Source organism: Vipera ursinii (genome assembly GCF_947247035.1).
Source record: "Vipera ursinii genome assembly, chromosome: 5".
NCBI classification, from domain to species: domain Eukaryota; kingdom Metazoa; phylum Chordata; class Lepidosauria; order Squamata; family Viperidae; genus Vipera; species Vipera ursinii.
This window is the reverse complement of record NC_139518.1, coordinates 31,663,552-31,681,268: the sequence shown is the minus strand read 5'-3', so window position 1 is coordinate 31,681,268 and position 17,717 is coordinate 31,663,552. Positions and strand designations below refer to the sequence as shown.

At 35.5% G+C, this 17,717-nt stretch overlaps 1 protein-coding gene across 2 annotated transcripts in view; it reads right to left on the bottom strand.

Annotated features, from left to right (window-relative positions):
- Window positions 1-17,717, bottom strand: part of DOCK10 (dedicator of cytokinesis 10) — a gene marked incomplete at its 5' end in the record, with an annotated part of 164,768 nt that overhangs the window by 71,175 nt on the left and 75,876 nt on the right. For both annotated transcript variants that reach the window (XM_083364987.1, XM_083364986.1), the window contains 9 exons: window positions 1,140-1,222; window positions 2,877-2,999; window positions 3,913-4,122; window positions 6,139-6,294; window positions 6,561-6,644; window positions 6,947-7,032; window positions 8,200-8,383; window positions 16,980-17,114; window positions 17,532-17,654. In XM_083364987.1, the coding sequence (XP_083221113.1) occupies window positions 1,140-1,222; window positions 2,877-2,999; window positions 3,913-4,122; window positions 6,139-6,294; window positions 6,561-6,644; window positions 6,947-7,032; window positions 8,200-8,383; window positions 16,980-17,114; window positions 17,532-17,654 (1,184 nt within the window). The remainder of the gene's footprint in view (window positions 1-1,139; window positions 1,223-2,876; window positions 3,000-3,912; window positions 4,123-6,138; window positions 6,295-6,560; window positions 6,645-6,946; window positions 7,033-8,199; window positions 8,384-16,979; window positions 17,115-17,531; window positions 17,655-17,717) is intronic.

The window sequence follows — 17,717 nt, the reverse complement described above, 5'->3', positions numbered from 1 at the left end:
CATGCCTTCAACAGTCCTGATCACATGAAATAAAGCCACAGAAACATATATAGTTATAAAATATATCTTTATGTTGCAGATTTCTTTTAGTCCTGACCTAGCCCAAAGCAGACACAGAAGGAAGGAGGTAAGAGAAGAGTTGTTGCCAGTGCTATTACTATCTTTTGATGTTCCAAAGTCAGTGGTCATCTGAACAGCATCATCATGTGCTGGAGGCTGAGCTGAGGTAGCTTTACTTTTGGCCAGTTTATTCCTGTCCTCACCATGTCGTTCCTACTACCTACTTGCAGGGAAGAGAAAGAATAGGTGTGCCATATCTGTGCTTTAAAAATCCATACTAGCACATACTGATGGCGCAGTGGTCAGAATACAGTACTGCAAGCAACTTCTGCTGACTACTGGCTGCCGGCAGTTTTGGCAGTTCGAGTCTCACTGGCTCAGCCTTCCATCCTTCCGAGGTCGGTAAAATGAGGACCCAGATTGTTGGGGGCAATATGCTGACTCTGTAAACCGCTTAGAGAGGGCTGTAAAGCACTGTGAAGTAGTATATAAGTGCTATTGCTAGTTGTCAATAAAAACATACAGCAGAGCATTATAATTCTTCCAACCATCTAAGAAGTTTGCTTTGGGACCAAGAGAGCTTTAGCTTTTACTTCTCTGTTTGATAGGAATAGGCGTGTTCAATAGCAAACATACATCTAGACCAGTAACAGACCTGCATCCCTAGTGTTTCCTAGTAATATCCTACCCAAATAATAAGCTGACTTTGCTTAATTCCTGAGCCAGATAACGTTGGTTAGGTGCTGTCATAGCTGTTACAATTTCTCACAAGCTTGTATAATGCAGATGAATGGACACTCCATAGTGTTAAGTTGCCAATGTATGAAAACTATTACTTTACTGATATCAAAATATATCTTTTTCCTTATGATAAATACCAAAAATATAGAAAGAAATCAAATATGATTTCCCTTAGTGAACAGCAAATACTACTGTTTCACTTTCTGTTAGAAACTATATCAATTGAAATAGGAATATCAAAATAGGGAATATTGTGCCTTGTATAAACCAACGTATTTTATAATTTCTAACTAGGTGTCAAATTGCTAATAATTGATAGGTATTTGGTAATTACATACCGTACAGACCAAGCAAAGGGCATCCGGTATTTTCCCAACTTGTTGCAAAACTGTTTGTTGGATTTTAATACTTTCAGGGCCCACTAGATAAAATCAAAGACAGAGTTAAAGAAAGATCATTTCAGACTCTATTCAAAATAATTTAACTTTTGACCATTGGTGACTTTGTTTTGATGATGAAGCACTATAGTTTCATTATTAGAAAGGATCTCCTAGGCCACCTAGCAACTTAAAATGATGCAGCAAAACCAGAACTAGAGCAGCACATCAGGTTGCCAGATAATTCCAGCCTGATAACATTCCTGATACTTAGCACTGAAAAATCTTTGAACAATAGCAGACATCTTTCACGATGAACTTGGGATGTCTCACATGTACCAGTCTTTTCAAGTTTTACGAAAGTCATTATCTCAGGGAGCACCTGCTGCCAGCATCAGCCTCCCAGCATCCTGTGCGCTCCCACAGGGAAGGCCTCCTTAGGGTTCCGTAGGTTAGGGAATGGCGACGGATGGTTCCAAGGGGGAGGGCATTCTCTGTGGGCGCGCCTGCCCTATGGAGTGAACTGCTGGTAGAACTTCGGACTGCCCCAGACCTTCGCTCGTTTCGCCGGGACCTTAAAACTTGGTTGTTTGATCTTGCTGGCCTGGACTGTGGGGGTTTTAATTTAATTTTAATTTTAATTTTAATTTGTTTAATTGTGGGCTAGTCTTATTTAATTCTATTTTAAAGTGTACTTATTTGTATTGTTTTAACTCGCCCTGTAAACCGCCCTGAGTCCTTCGGGAATAGGGCGGTATATAAAATCAATCAATCAATCTATCAATCAATTAAATAAATAAACAAATAAATAAATAAATAAATAAACAAACAAACAAACAGAAAGCATAAAAGCTCAGTGCTTGAATTGCTGAGATGAAACCAGAAGTATCACATATGCAACAAATGCTAAAAATTAGGAAGCAAATTTAAAATATAAAATGATGCAACATAAGCAGAGGAAGAAGTAACAGATTGGTTAAATCCCAATTAGCTGTGATTTAAATACAGTTATACATATATAAATAGTATAACGTTGAAAACGACATAAGATTCCTGAAGATAACCCTGATGGATAAACCAACTAATCTCCAGGGCAATTGGTTCTATTATACTGACTTCATTAAGAAGTTTTGCTTATTCATAGAAAAAAAGGAGAGATTTCTACTCTCAAATATTGCAGCTGAATAGGTAAAATCATCTATCACAAGTTCTCTATCTGCAGGTCAGATATTTGCCTGCAATGGTATGTGGGAATGACCTTGGGAGGCTGGGCCCAAAGTTGCTGCCTAGGAAGTAGTTAGATAAGAGACAGCATAGTCTGCAGCTGAACAGTGGGCAGAGCAAAAGGTCCAGGAAAGACCCTTCCTAATTTCTCTAGGTGTAAAGGAAATGGGGGGGATTGTACTTTCACTTTTGCAATGTAGCCTTACAATAAAGTAGACTTAATTCATCTGGTCATGTTTTCTGTCAGATCTTCCTGGTAAGGCTGACATCAGTGCAGCTTACATTATTTAACTTCCACAATGAAAGAATTGACTCTTTCAGTGAAAATGAGAAGTGCAAGCAGATTGCATAAACAAACAGAAATGCTTCCTGCTCCTATAGATTGCCAGTGCTGGCTCCAGAGATGGCTTCTCTTGTCAATAGTTAATTTGACCCTTAGGATTTGAAAGCCATTTATGTTCCCAATTACATTACCTTGTTAGAGTCTGGGTTTCTTATATAAGGTTCTGCACTGGTAGCAATATTTCCCATGAGGACCTTTTCAATTTTTGCCACAAAAACAATTTCAGAATGGGGGTTACTGATGGAGAAAATTCCCTGAGGGTAGAAAAAAAACCAGTAAGTAGCAATCTAGATACAACAAACAAGTTATTTTACGTAAAGAATTTTTCTACAACATAAAAATGTCCTCAACTCTAATTTGCCTTAATCACCAAACCTCTGCCTTTTTCTAACAAAATTTCCAACTCTAGAGCAATTTTCTTCCACTGATGAAGATTTTATTCTATTTTTAGAGAAGGAAACATGAGATAAAAGGGAGTTATAGGAGGCTACAAGAGAAGTGGCTTCTAATCATTTGTTTCAAAATGTGCTAACTACCTGCAGCATCCTGAAAGAGTTTTGATAAGCAATGAGGATTTTATCAGTCATTCTGTTGACTGGATATATTTTATTAAGAAGTTGACAATATTAAGGAGTTTGAAACCTATGGCTGAATGATGCATAGAATATTAAATGGGGAGTTGAAATTTCTAATGTCCTTCTTCATGAAGCAGCAAACTTTTACTCTGAAAAGCTTTACATAATCAGCAAGAATCAGATAATGGATAATTATACACTAAGAGGTAAGAAGAGGCCCACTTGAAAAACCTGATGACAAATGTAATCTTTCTAATCACTTTAATTGCAGATTGTAAGGAGTTTTTATTCTGATTGCAGATAACAATAATTCCATATTTTCTCTCATGTCTTTATTTGGAAATGTTGACTTTGTGTGGGGATAGTGAGCATTAAGACATTTTGGAAAAAAAAATATTCTCCAATCTGGTGTCCTCTAGGATTACTATCATTCCAGGTAGGAATAATGGAATTTACAGTTCAAAAACAATCAGAAATTACTCATGGAAAGCTACCCACCTACTGCTTTGCAATCTTTCAAACTCAAATAACCTTGACATACAATTTGATTTACTATTAACTTTCAGTTGATGGTCACAAAACAGATTTTTACCTGTTTGGGATACTTCAGCCACTCTTCTGGAAATCCTTTAACCTGAGGTTCTTCATCTTTGTTGCTAGTTGTTTCAACAGTTATATTTTCTGATGAGGATGACATCATATGTCTAACAATAGTATGATTCAGGTCCACATGGAAATCAGCAGAGAGCTTTCGGTTGTCCCTTAAGTCAAAAAGAGCCACACTCACAAAAAAGGGCTCAATCTGTAAACAAAATAATTATTTATTTGTTTGTTTGTTTGTGTGGCCATCCATGTCACAAATATGACCCTGAGTGGCTAATAACACATTAAAAATCACAGTTAATAAGATAACAACAACATTAAATAATATATATATATAATAATCAAAAATAAAATAAAAAATCAAATATGTCTCAAATATGTCTGTTGAGTTTAATGAGTTTCCTAAGCTGTGGAATTCAAGAGGTTTTTCAATAAATCATTAGAGTACTGCATATAATTGTATGCTACTTTAAGATGTTCAAATGTCAGGGTAAGACATTCGGATAACATATAGCCGTTTTGTTCCTTCATAAAGAAACAAAGAAGGATTCAAATTGAGAAAGTATGGTTATCAATCTAAGAACATGGTACTTTGTTCAAACTGTGGAAACAGATGTGAACTTCAATGAAAACTACAAGTTAACCACCATTTTGAGTTCATTTAATTTACTGATTTGCTATTAATTTGGTAGGCCAGGTTCCTAATTTGGAAACTGAGATTTAAATATTTTTCCTTATTTAACTCATATAAATGCATTGGGGACTAAATGCACAGAGGAAATACTTGTTTGTATCAAGAAATACTTGTTTGTATCAAGAAATTAAAAGACGCTTGCTCTTGGGGAGGAAAGCCATGGCAAATCTAGACAGCACACTAAAAAGCAGAGACATTACCCTGTCAACAAAAGTGCGTAAAGTCAAGGCTATGGTCTTCCCAGTTGCAATGTATGGCAGTGAAAGCTGGACCATAAGAAAGGCTGAGCGCCAAAGAATTGAAGCCTTTGAACTATGGTGCTGGAGAAGACTCCTGCGAGTCCCTTGGACTGCAAGGCGATCAAACCGGTCAGTCCTAGAGGAGATCAACCCTGACTGCTCTTTAGAAGGCCAGATCCTGAAGCTAAAACTCAAATACTTTGGCCATCTAATGAGAAGGAAGGACTCACTGGAGAAGAGCCTAATGCTGGGAAAGATTGAGGGCAATAGAAGAAGGGGACGACAGAGAATGAGGTGGCTGGATGGAGTCACTGAAGCAGTAGGCGTGAGCTTAAATGGACTCCAGAAAATGGTAGAGGACAGGAAGGCCTGGAGGAACATTGTCCATAGGGTCGCGATGGGTTGGACACGACTTCGCAACTAACAACAACATCTTAATTTACTAAATTTAATCATGATCACAGAAGCCTGTACTAATGGTATATTTATCTTTGATTTTGTAATACATTAATATTGCCTTTTTCATCATATGCTTTGCAGCTAAGAAAAAGCTATGATCTCTTTCTGAACTTTCTCGGCACACCATCCTGATCTAAATGCCACTCATTTATGTACTTTTCCCATTTTCACTGTAGAATTATTTTCTGTCTTTATTTATTTATTTCCTAGCAAAACAGTATTAACTAGTCTTTAAAACATAGTTGCTGGTATCTGCCAATGAATGAAATCAATAAATTGGCTGAAAGCAATGGAAGCTAAATTGTTCAGAATGTAAGCAGTTCCATCCATTGCATTTTTCTTTTAAATATAATATTGACAAGTGATATATTTAGCAGTACTGTGATTTTCCCCATTTTTTATTTGCAATATTTTATAACAAACAATCCTTTTCTCCAACAGATATCAGGGTTTTTGTCATTTTAATATAAAATCCAGAAATCATTCTCTGGAAAAAGAGGTTATTACTCTATATCCACTGAGATGAATGTTATTAGATATTACAGTGTATCATATAATGTAATAGCTTGACCTTTTATTGTTCATGTCAAGGTCCTTAGCATAAAGACAACACAGATTCTTTGCTTTTAGACTCCTTGTATGCTCACTTTATTTAAAATTACCAGCAAAACACATAAGAACATAAAATCCCCACTAGATCAGACCACTGTGATTGTCAAAATGGTTCTAGAAAATTCACTGTGTAGCTCCCAACAACTGATATTTAGAGCACGCTGTGTTTAACTGCAGAGGCACAGATTTCTGCAACCTGCTTCAAACTTACGTTGGTAACTGGATCATTTTCATTATCAGAAACACAAGCTTGAAGATTCAGACTAAGGGATTTGCACGTTATTATGATTTGCTTTGTCTCTTTCTCCTCAAAAGGTTTGAGCAATCGATCCATTTCTGTGGATTCCTTTTTTTGAGTGTTCGAGCTCTAGAATTGGACATTGAGATAATTAGCTCTTTGAAATCAATATACAAAGAATCTTACAAAGGTAGAAGAAAGTAGACTGTTTTGGGATACAGATGTATGATCAATCAAGAGTAAATTTCTATCCTTGGAAGCTAGCTGTACAGAATGACTTAAAGTAGAAATATATGCAATAAAACCAGTTAAAATTACACAGCTGATAATTAAGTCACTATGCTGCTTGCTTTTATTCAACCTTATCTGGCAGTTAAAAGAAACACTTTACTTACAGCAATGTCAGGGTCTAAAGAGAAAAGGTTTAGCCGGTCTACATTCCGAGATTCTTGAACACTTTTTTCTGTTTCTGTGAGGTACTGCAAAGATAAGAATTCTTTGATATACAATCACTGTGATAGGTAAACGGATGACAGATAGACAGATGATAGGTAAGTTAGATATATAGATAGACAGATAATTACATATTTTTGTACACACACACAAATGTAAAGCACTATAATATATCACAACAAAAAGATAGCTGCTTTTTTGTGTGACATACAGTAGTAATATACTTTTAAATGCTATAGCTTGAAATTTATTTTCAAGTTTTCATGTGGCATAACAATATTTATAATATGCAAACTTTTTTTACCCTGTAACAACAATAATCTCTTACTTTAGTAATATCTGGATGCAAATTATTCTCTGAAACATCATTTTCCTCTTCAGGGCGGTCATAATTCATGCAAATGTCTTCAGACTCTTAAATACACACAAAAGAGGAAAGATTATTTGCTTCCAAAGATTTTTATGATAAACACTGTGATGTGTGGGGACTGATGTGTATGCTTATTTGAATTGTGTATTTTCTGTTCTGCAATTATAGCATGACTTTGCAGAAAAAAGGACAATCCTCAAGCAGATAGAGATGTACATTTAAAAAATCCCAGTCATAATACAAAACATTTTAGTAAACTTATTTTATAAAAATCAATGAACATAGGACTCTGATTCATATGAACTTTTTGACGAATAAATTTCCTTTGTGGCAATCAAAAGGTTCGAGCAAGAGAAGTAACTGTTTGTAAAGTATGACTCATATGAAAGAGATGATTTTCTTCCACTGTGCCTTACAGACACATTTTGAATCACAGGACAAGTTTATTGCATATAGTACCTTAAATCTTTAGAGTATGAGCTTTATGTTTTCCTGACATAATATGTATAATAAAAGATGGTTAAAATAAAATGCATTCAAGAATAGCTGCCACTATAGGAATCTTTGCAGCTTAAAAATAAAAAAAATATTTAACAGTATGCATTGATTTGGAATGGGATTCAAAATGCCAGGAGATTTATTTTATTTTATTTATTTTTATTTTATTAAATTAATATACTGCCCTATTCCCGAAGGACTCAGGGCGGTGTACAGGGAGGATTAAAAACAAACATACAAAAATTAAAATCAGATTAAAACAATTAATTAAATGAAGTCCCCGTAATTTAAAACTAAAACCCAATAAAATTAAAACTCCTCAGCCTGGGCCAGACAGCTCAAAGAGCCAAGTTTTCAGGTCCCTGCGGAATGAGTGAAGGTTGGGGGCAGTCCTAAGTTCCATGGGGAGTTGGTTCCATAGGGCCGGCATGCCCACAGAGAACGCTCTTCCCCTGGGAATAACCTGCCGGCATTCCATAACCGGTGGTATCCTGAGAAGGCCCTCCCTGTGGGAGCGCACGGGACAAAGGGAACCTGATGCTGGCAGCAGGTGTTCCCTCAGATAACCTGGACCCAAGCCATTTAGGGCTTTATAGGTCATCACCAGCACCTTGAATCTCACCCGAAGGTGTTACATTTAAATACATAATGCTTCATGAAGTTTAAATTTTTAATTCTGTATTCTGAATGATAAAAAAAAAAATTCTACTTACCAAATCTCAGATCACTGATGTCAGCACTTTTCCTCTCTTGAACAGACCCTTCTGGATTTATCTGAAGGATTTTGTTGAGAGTAAAAATCCATTCATCCATATCTTGCTCATTTTCAGCTGCCAGCACAAAGTATGTCAAGTCATTCATTTTCAGCTCAAAGGCATGTTTCCGAAGCCTATTATTCTATTGGTTCAAGAGAGAGAAGAAAGAAAGAAAGAAAGAAAGAAAGAAAGAAAGAAAGAAAGAAAGAAAGAAAGAAAGAAAGAAGGATGGAAGGAAGGAAGGAAGGAAAGAAAGAAAGAAAGAAAGAAAGTTACAGCAATGAAATGTGGCAAATTCTGTATTAAATGATTAGATACTAACATATTTTAGATGGAAACATAGAAGACTGTTGATATTACAATGTCTTAATTAATCAGTCCGCTGATTTCATTGGATCCCTTATAACCAACTTCTTTACAGCCCTTGTTATCATATGCAATTTTTTCCAAGCAAAAGCTCCAAAGGACTCCTTTTAAATCTGCACTCAGATTATTTTCCTTCAAATAATCTATTCAGAAGAAAAAAATCTTTGTCTATGTTACTTTCTTGAATATTAAAAAAAAATTCCCACAAATTCAAGTACTACCTGAGATTCACATACACACAGACATGCATAAAAGCCAGACATTCTAATTTTTGCTGCATTAAATGCAATGTAACTAGAAATATCCCCAAAGCAATTAAGCAAAAGGCAGGAAATCTATGTCCCCATCCAGTAAAAGATAATTATTTAGTAAGATAAGAACTGATAATCTGTTATCCTTTCATGCAAGGGTAAGGAATTTTTTTGGCAGCTTTGTATAATTTACTATTTTCAATGCCAAAGCAACACAGGGTGAGAAAATTAATGACATTGTGTCATCATAAAAGTAAGTTATATATTTTTTCATAGATATTTAATTATTGTATTTTTTTATATTCAAAATTTATTTAAGGGCATAGCACACTTTCTTATTTCATGTTCCCACTGGAAACAGAATTTTTTGCAGTATGTTTCATAGAAAAAGTCAATGAATAAGATGTTCAGGGACATTGTTTGATCTATAATTACTGGATTGCCCATGCTTGAATGAAGAGAAGGAAGAAAAGACATAATTACACTTAGACACCATTGTTGACTCTAGAATTCAAGCTAGCATTCTTATAAGCCAGCAGTGTGCTGCAGCCACCAGAAAAGTCAATACAGTCCTAGGCTGCATCACCAAAGGAATAGTATCAAGATCCCATGAAGTGTTAGTACCACTTTATACTGCACTGGTATAGGACCACACTTGGAATACAGTTTTGGGTCACAACAAGAAAGAGAAAAAAGATGTTGAGACTCTAGAAAGAATGCAAAGAGCAACAAAGATAATTAGGGGGCTGGAGGCTAAACTGTACATTGAATGGTTGGAGAAATTGGGAATGTCTAGTCTAATAAGAAAAGGATTATGGGTGACATCATAGCAGTCTTTCAATCTTTGTGAGGTTGTCACAGAGAAGAGGGGGGTTAACCTATTCTCCAAACTCTGTTATTCTGTATTCTGTCAATAGCAGCCCTGTCAGGTATGTTTAGCTGGGAGACAGAGCTATAATTTCAGAAGATTTCAGGGGGGATTTGTGGCAATACTCAGAAATATGTCACTATGCCTGATGGCAAACAAGTGATTATTAAATGTTAACAGAGGGCAGAGATGCCAGATGGTGTGCACCTCTTCATATCCATTTAATCTTTCAGAGTTCTACATCAAAATTATTGTAGTACTTGAGCTTTTCTTTGCACATTGGAAAAGCAACATATAAACACTTTTAAAAGACAAATTTTAAAATTAAGCCAGTACGTTTATTGTACAAGTGTGCATATGGGTCCTTTAACAACAACCTTTCTTATTTCTATATTTTGGTTCAGATGTCTATATTTTCACACATGCACGTGCACACACACGTGTGTCTGTTGAATGGAATCTTGAGGACAAACACCTGCAAGAGATTCCTTTGATGTTTCATTCCAGTGCTTGAAGGCTGTTGGAGTGTGGATTGGGTGAAACAAGCTGAAGCTGAATCCCAGAAAGAGTCGTTGTTTCTCTGTCAAGGTACTCAGACAATTACAGTGTTCTTGAAGGACTGGCACTGTCTCTAAAAAGTCCTTGATTTGAGGGCTCCCTGATTCCCAACTACTGCTTCATGGGCAGGCAACGGCTTTGTTAAGAGACGACACATGTGTGAAACATTACTGGCAGATTCAATAGTATGGTTTGCACCTGTATTCTATTACACAGAGCTGTCAAATATTTGCTAAAAAAATGCCTTCAGTTTTACATGTTGGAAAGTCCCATGTAAAACTATTTAAGTAAGACAGCTGCTTAGATACTTGATAAATATTTTCAGCTGCTGCCAGCTGAAGAGAGCAGCTGGATCCTATGTATTTCTTTTCCTAAACTGATCTAGCAGTACAGCAAAGCAAAGGAAAAATGTACCACCAGTGTTTTTCACAGAAGTTCCAAAACTGATAGATTATATATATTTATCTAGTATATTCTTTTTGTACATTTGAAGAATGAAGGTGCAGCTCAACAATTGAATACAACCCAAAATGTCTGTACTTTGAAAACTTCCTAATTTGTCAGAAATTGCAAGAATTCCACTTTTTTTAAAATTTTGGGAGTAAAGCATTCTATTCAGTAGAAAAACATTGAATTTGTGCAATATGGTTTCTCTCACTTTCGTATTTCCAATTCTATTTCAAATTCCGTTATGTTTCAGTGTGTTAAAATAAATGACACAAACAAAGAAGAAAAGCTACTAAGGCAAAATCATGGAAGGGCAGGATGGACTGGACAGTTTGCTCTGAATATTTCACTGTTTTATTTAATTTTATTTCAATATGAATTGATTATGGATAAAATATCAATATAATAAAACTAAGCTTTAAAAAATAAGAAAATGTTTTAAAAATTAAGATAAAAACAAAATGTTATTCAAAATGAGTCAAAAGAGTTTAAAAATTAATCCTAGAATATCAAAGACAAAAAAAATCAGTGTTAGCTGTCTAAAACTGATGGAACAACATGAAAAAGAGTTTCAGAGGATGCTGCTATAGAAAAGTTTTAACTTCACAGCTGCAACCCTAGAGTCTCTGCAGGGTAAGTTGGATAAAGACTCCAGTTTCTGGGAAAGCTTGTAGAAGGAAGGTGATGTTTTAAGTTTGCCTCCATATCTGCAACAAGCATTGTCTATAGAAAGATACAGAGGGAGAGGACACTAAAATAGAATTAGAAGTAGTAGAGGAGACATCAGTCAAAAATGTCAGCTTGCAAGGCAGCATCTGATGGCAAAGCATTAGGTAGCATTTGCATGGTTGAATGAATAATTCATTTTTAAATATATAAAATAGAAGTAACCACACACTAAGTAGTGCCTACATTGTTTCTAACTTATTAAGTAGTTTTTATTTTAGCTGTATGGTTTATATCTGATTCTTGCAAAACATGAAAAGAACTTAAATCAACAAAGTCCATTATAATAAAATATAAGACAATTAAAATCTGCAAATAAATTCTGCAAGGTATCTGTAAAACTATAAAGCCTATCCCTCATATTTAACCTACTCTAAGTCTGCTGAATGTTTAAAGAAATGTCAACTTTTTTGACAGGAAAAATAAAATTAAATCTGTCAAGCTTATTGGAAGATTCATTCTGCAAAAAAGACTATGTGTATGCTTTTTAGGGAAGGGTTTTTTTTTCATCTTTGCCACTCCAATTTCAAAGAAGAAAGGAATTATAATGAATGTCCCATCTAATGACCTAATATCAACCTATAGAGAAGGAAACAAGTCACACTAACTGAAAGGAGCCAAGACTTGGTCAGTCTATAAACAAATAGATAAATAGTATTCCAAAGCAAGGATGATATGCTATTAATATATATGCTACCCTTTGATATATGCTATAAAAATGGGTTTTTGCTATCACTTCTAAAAAATTGGATTACTCTGGATAAAAACAATGCCATTTTCTATTGCTGTTGAATGATATCAACACCATTTTGAAGTGTTTTTCATGTTTATGAAATGGTTCAAATTCAACAGCAGAATGTGATTCAACATTTTTTTTAAAAAAAGCATTTTCATAAAGTTCATTATAAATACAGGAAGGTGCAGTGCAAAAGCTTTGCATTCCCAAATATTTAGCAAAATGTTTCCTTCTGCAGCTACGTTAATAGACAATTTTTCAAATGCATTTTTAAAAAGAGAGCTGAACTATTTCCCACATTTAATTTAAAGTTCAACATTAGAGCATACAAAAAGAATGTCAGAAATACTGCATCAGATAGGTTGCAGCAGCTATCCCAGACTTGGACCAGTTTATATTAGAGATGGAATTACCCATTCCTTAAGCCACACACTAATTTGAATGATTGCTCTTCTTCAGTTTTTATACTGTGTAATTTTTTGTTTTAATCTGGTTCTTCTGATAATATGCAGATCAGTTATGGATACAGGTTCATTTAGAAATATAGGAAAAATTATTTCATGTATTTAACAGTAGAAGCAGGTCACATTTTAAGGGTGTGATCTTTGAATAATACTGGGGGGAGGGTAATGCCCCAAGATATGGGTTAGGCCTGGAGAAAAATTAAATAGATCTGGACAAAAACATTAAGCTTGATTTAAATGTAATTAAAATTTGATCTCATTAATTAAATATGGTCAACATGTTGATTTAGTGATTTAATAAGAAACATAAAAGTCAATTTCAACTACTTTTAATTATAAAGGAAGCACAAAAATGGTAATAGAGGTAATTTGAAAGAATAATAAAGCAGGTTGAAAAGAAGACAGCAAAACTAAAGCATCTTTCACTGGAGAAGAAAAATTGAGAAACTGAAGGATGGATTTTTGTCAAGCTATTAGACTAAAGGCTTTTAAAATGGATGTTATCCAATTCTTAACAAGGCAAAACAAACCTTTCTTAATGATAATAAACTACCAAATTAAATGATATACCACACCACCCTTTGATATATACTGTAAAAATGAATTTTTGCTATCCCTTCCAAAAATTTGGATTACTCTGGATAAAAACCATGCCATTTTCTATTGGTGTTGAATGATATCAACTTCCATGACTCTGTATTAGGGAAAGTTCAGGACTTCATGGCCTCCATGGGAAATATGGGCATGTCCCTGGCTGGTTATCTCTGGTATGACTTACAGATTTGGTCTTTTTTTTAGAGCATTACACATATCCTTTTGCAAAGCATTGACCATCTTGGATGCTGCCTTTATGCCCTCTCTCACCCACTCAGGAAAGGCATAGCTTAGGCCAAAGGTGGCAGAGAAAATGCTGCTATCTGTATGGTCAAGATAGGAATGACTGACATTTGGGGCATGCTGTATGCAGGGCAAATGGGCAGATTTAATTAGTCTTTCCCAGATTTCTTAAGGTTCCAGATGGATTTTGTCAGGCATCTTCCAAACCTCTGGCATGCAATTCTGTTGGTTGCCTGATGACAGTTAGCTACAGAAGTGACAAAGTCACTCAAATTCATTAAAGTCTTGACTCTTCATGGGAGGAATCTATGGTTTGTTAATTTATCCAGGATCCCTTTGGCCATGTAATTTTTAAAGAGGTACATACAATGGTCTTGAGCATTTTCTCTGTCACCTGTGGCCTAAGCTATGCCTTTCCTGACTGGGTGAGAGAGAGGGCATCCAAACTGGTCAATGCCTTGCTTTGGAATTGGTATTGTCTGAAAGAGGCTACAAGCTTAGGATGACCTTCTTGGAACTGGTCATATTTGACAACCATTAAGCAACTTTCCTTTTGGAGCTGGTGTGAGAGTATACATTATTCTGAGATTGATTCCAAGCTTGCCAGAGGTGCTGTTTCTTCATCACAATTATCTGACAGTTCCAATACTGATTTTTAGGCAAGTAAACATGCTCCCAAGAGATCAGATATATGACATGGTGATCTTGCTTGCCTTGACTTCTGGTAAATATCATGGTGAACTGAGATCTTTGGAAGAGAGAGGTGACATTGTGGCTGAAAACATCATCCAGATTCTGGATCTGGACCTCTGAAGTCTCTCTGAAGAAAGGAGAGATCTTGAGATTGACCATGTGTACTGTGGACAGTTGTTTTTCATGAACACAGATGGGAATCAAATGGCTGAGTATTCCTAGATTCCATCAAGAGTATAGCTTTTAATGTTGTCAGAGCCAAACCCAGCCTTTATTTAGTAACACCTAATGGACAGAATCTTGTCAAACTAAAGATGTAACTAACATACTAGAAATATTCTCAGAGATTCTATAGTGTGGCTATCCTCAACTTCTTGGCCTGTTTGATGACTGGCAGTAGATATCAGTAATGGGTTATGGAGGTATTATAGGCTAGGCACCAGTTTCTAAAACATTTCTTGGTATAATGTAAAATGCTGGTTGCTGGTTTTAATTTATAAAGGGGATGTACTGCTAAGGGTGTTGTAATTTCAGCAGTATAAAAATTAAATACTAAATAAATAATTGTGCATTGTTTGTAGAAGAAAGAAAAAAAACAGTGTTTGAACATACTGCCCTTTGGACTCTTACAAAATTCCATCCTTTTTAGCAGTTAGAATAAATCATTTTTATAAGCAAACTAGATAAAACCTGTACTACATTTTAGGTGGCTAAAAGCTATGAATACCAGTTATAACTAAGTTAGATACTGTAATGAATCAGAGGCACTGCATGGGACCAGGAAATATTTGTGTCTTTTCTCTCCATTTGGCAAAGGCAAATATGGTACAGTTTTAAAATGTAAACATGATCTGGAAAATCTCATTAGGCATGCGTTAAAAAGCCATTTGGATAGCTTTTCTTTGTAATTGAAATGAGAAATGGTTATGCACACTGATTCTGTATGCACATCAAAATTAACTCAAAAATCTCTGAACCACTTGATCAGCCTGAGCCATTTTACCTAGAGCTTGCTCTTTTAAAGAAACAGGAGTGATAACAGGAGTGATAAAAAGTTATTTAGATTAGCTAACAGAACTCAGCAAAAGGGCATAGATAATTCAACATAAATCAAGTTTTATTCCCTAACAGAGAGCAACAGGAGAAACAAAAGCTGGTCTTTTGAAATAAAGAGGAAAATAATGAGAAAAGAGTTTTTGTTTTTGTTTTGCTTTGCTTTGTATAAAAGGGCTTTTCAATTATTGGGATTCAGAAAAAGTGAAGCAGATCTTGTGTTTGAAGTCTATCGCAGGATTACCGTTCTGGCAGAATCAGACTTGATGTTAAGTTCAAACATTCAACAAAAAAATGCAAAGCTTTTTTAAAAGACCAAGGAACTATATTAAACTGTTCATGCAAAAATAAAGCATCATTCGATACATTTAAGAAGCCATAAGAAAGGCCAAACTGGCAATTTTAAGATCTATTCCATTCTATATGTCAAAATTCCACTTAGAGGAGCAAAAATTCATAGGTTGCTATACTTTAAAAATGGTGATAATGAAAGAAGATGAATCTTGGAATATATTGTTCAACATTCTGAACAGAGACAATCTGGGAAATATGGGCATTCTATTAGATGACAGGCATGGATAGGTGGAAGGAGATAAAAATACAGAAAGACTGAAACATAATAATGTTGGAAGGGACCTTGGAGGTTATCTAGTCCAACCCCCTGCTCAGGCAGGAAACCCTATACCATTTCAGGCAAATGGCTGTCCAGTCTCTTCTTAAAAACTTCCAGTGTTGGGGCATTTACCACTTCTGGAGGCAGGTTGTTCCACTGGTTAATTGTTCTAACTGTCAGGAAGTTTCTCCTTAGTTCTAGGTTGCTTCTCTCCTTGACTAGTTTCCATCCGTTGCTTCTTGTCCTGCTTTCAGGTGCTTTGGAGAATAGCTTGACTCCCTCTTCTTTGTGGCAGCCCCTGAGATATTGGAACACTGCTATCACGTCATCCCTCACCCTTCTCTTCATTAAACTACACATACCCAATTCCAGCAACCGTTCCCTATATGTCTTAGCCTCCAGTCCCCCAATCATCTTTGTTGCTCTTCTCTGTACCCTTTCTAGAGTCTCGACATTTTTTTTATATCGTGGTGACCAAAACTGGATGCAGTATTCCAGGTGTGGCCTTACCAAAGCATTGTAAAGTGGTATTAGTACTTCACTTGATCTTGATTCTATCCCTCTGTTAATGCACTGTGTTGGCTTTTTTGGCAGCTGCAGCACACTGCTGGCTCATATTGAAGTGATTGTCTACTAAGACTCCGAGATCCCTCTCACAGTTACTACTACTGAGCAAGGTACCACCTATACTATACCTGTGCATTTGATTTTTCCTGCCTAAATGTAGAACCTTACTTTTTTCACCATTGAATTTCATTTTGTTAGATAGGAGAATTTTGATTTATGAATATTTGCTTAGAAAAAAAGCACTGCTTGTTTTTGGTATGTGGCAAAATTGCAAGTCTTTTCATTTATACAGTACATATGGAAAAATTAACTAGTATGAATGCTAATTAGATTTTCACAATGAAAGACTGGAATCAGCACAGGGAGTATACTGTATGAGCAATGAGAGGTTCTGAATATAGCATATTGTACAATGTGTTTAGGAGAAAGGGGATATTTGTAAAGATTCTAGTCTTCAAGAGCAAAGAACTGTTAAAATTAAAAATGGCTGAGAAAATGCAGAGGAAATAAAGACACTCATACAGTAAATATATCCATATTCTGAAAACTGCTGACTTACCTGCACCACTCCTGTACAAGAATCCAAAAAGATGCAGCCTTTGGGCTCTTTTGAGATCTTCTCATCTTTATAAAAGTTCATTATGTACGAGTGGTCTGACAATTGTGTCAGTTGAAAATAGCGCTTTTTGAACGACTGTGTGAAAATAGGAAACAGAATTGGCTATAACACACATTATTTCTGACAAGATGCTTAATTTGTAGAAAATGAAACACCACTAATAATGATGAAGAACAATAATCTTTGATAGACAACAGAACTGGGCACTTTACTGTCATTTACACTGAAACAGTACGTATGCTTTTTTCGAACCATCCATTGAATTCGGTACAGCCCAGGCAAATGCTTACTGCTAACACATCTTTTCATTGATTACATTTTGGAGCTAAGCAAACAAGTAAAAATACAAAGAAAAAAATGATGATGAGAATTATGTCAGAGGACACATATTAAACAACGAAAATGAGTTTGGTATTAGGCTTCTCGTTTTTTTGCCAACAGAAACTAACACTGCTCTCCTTTTACAATAGAAAATAGTAGTAATTTTCTTACCCGAACTGTAATGCTATTATTTACTGTGCTATTAAAATTCCCCTTATAAAGCCAGCCAGATTTGAAAACTCCAGTTCCTCCTCCTCCTCCACCGCCTTTCGAAGATGAGTGAGATGTTGTATCCTGATTGAAAGACATTAATACCTCTTTGATTTTTTTTTGTTTCCCACAAGACAAAAACTCAGA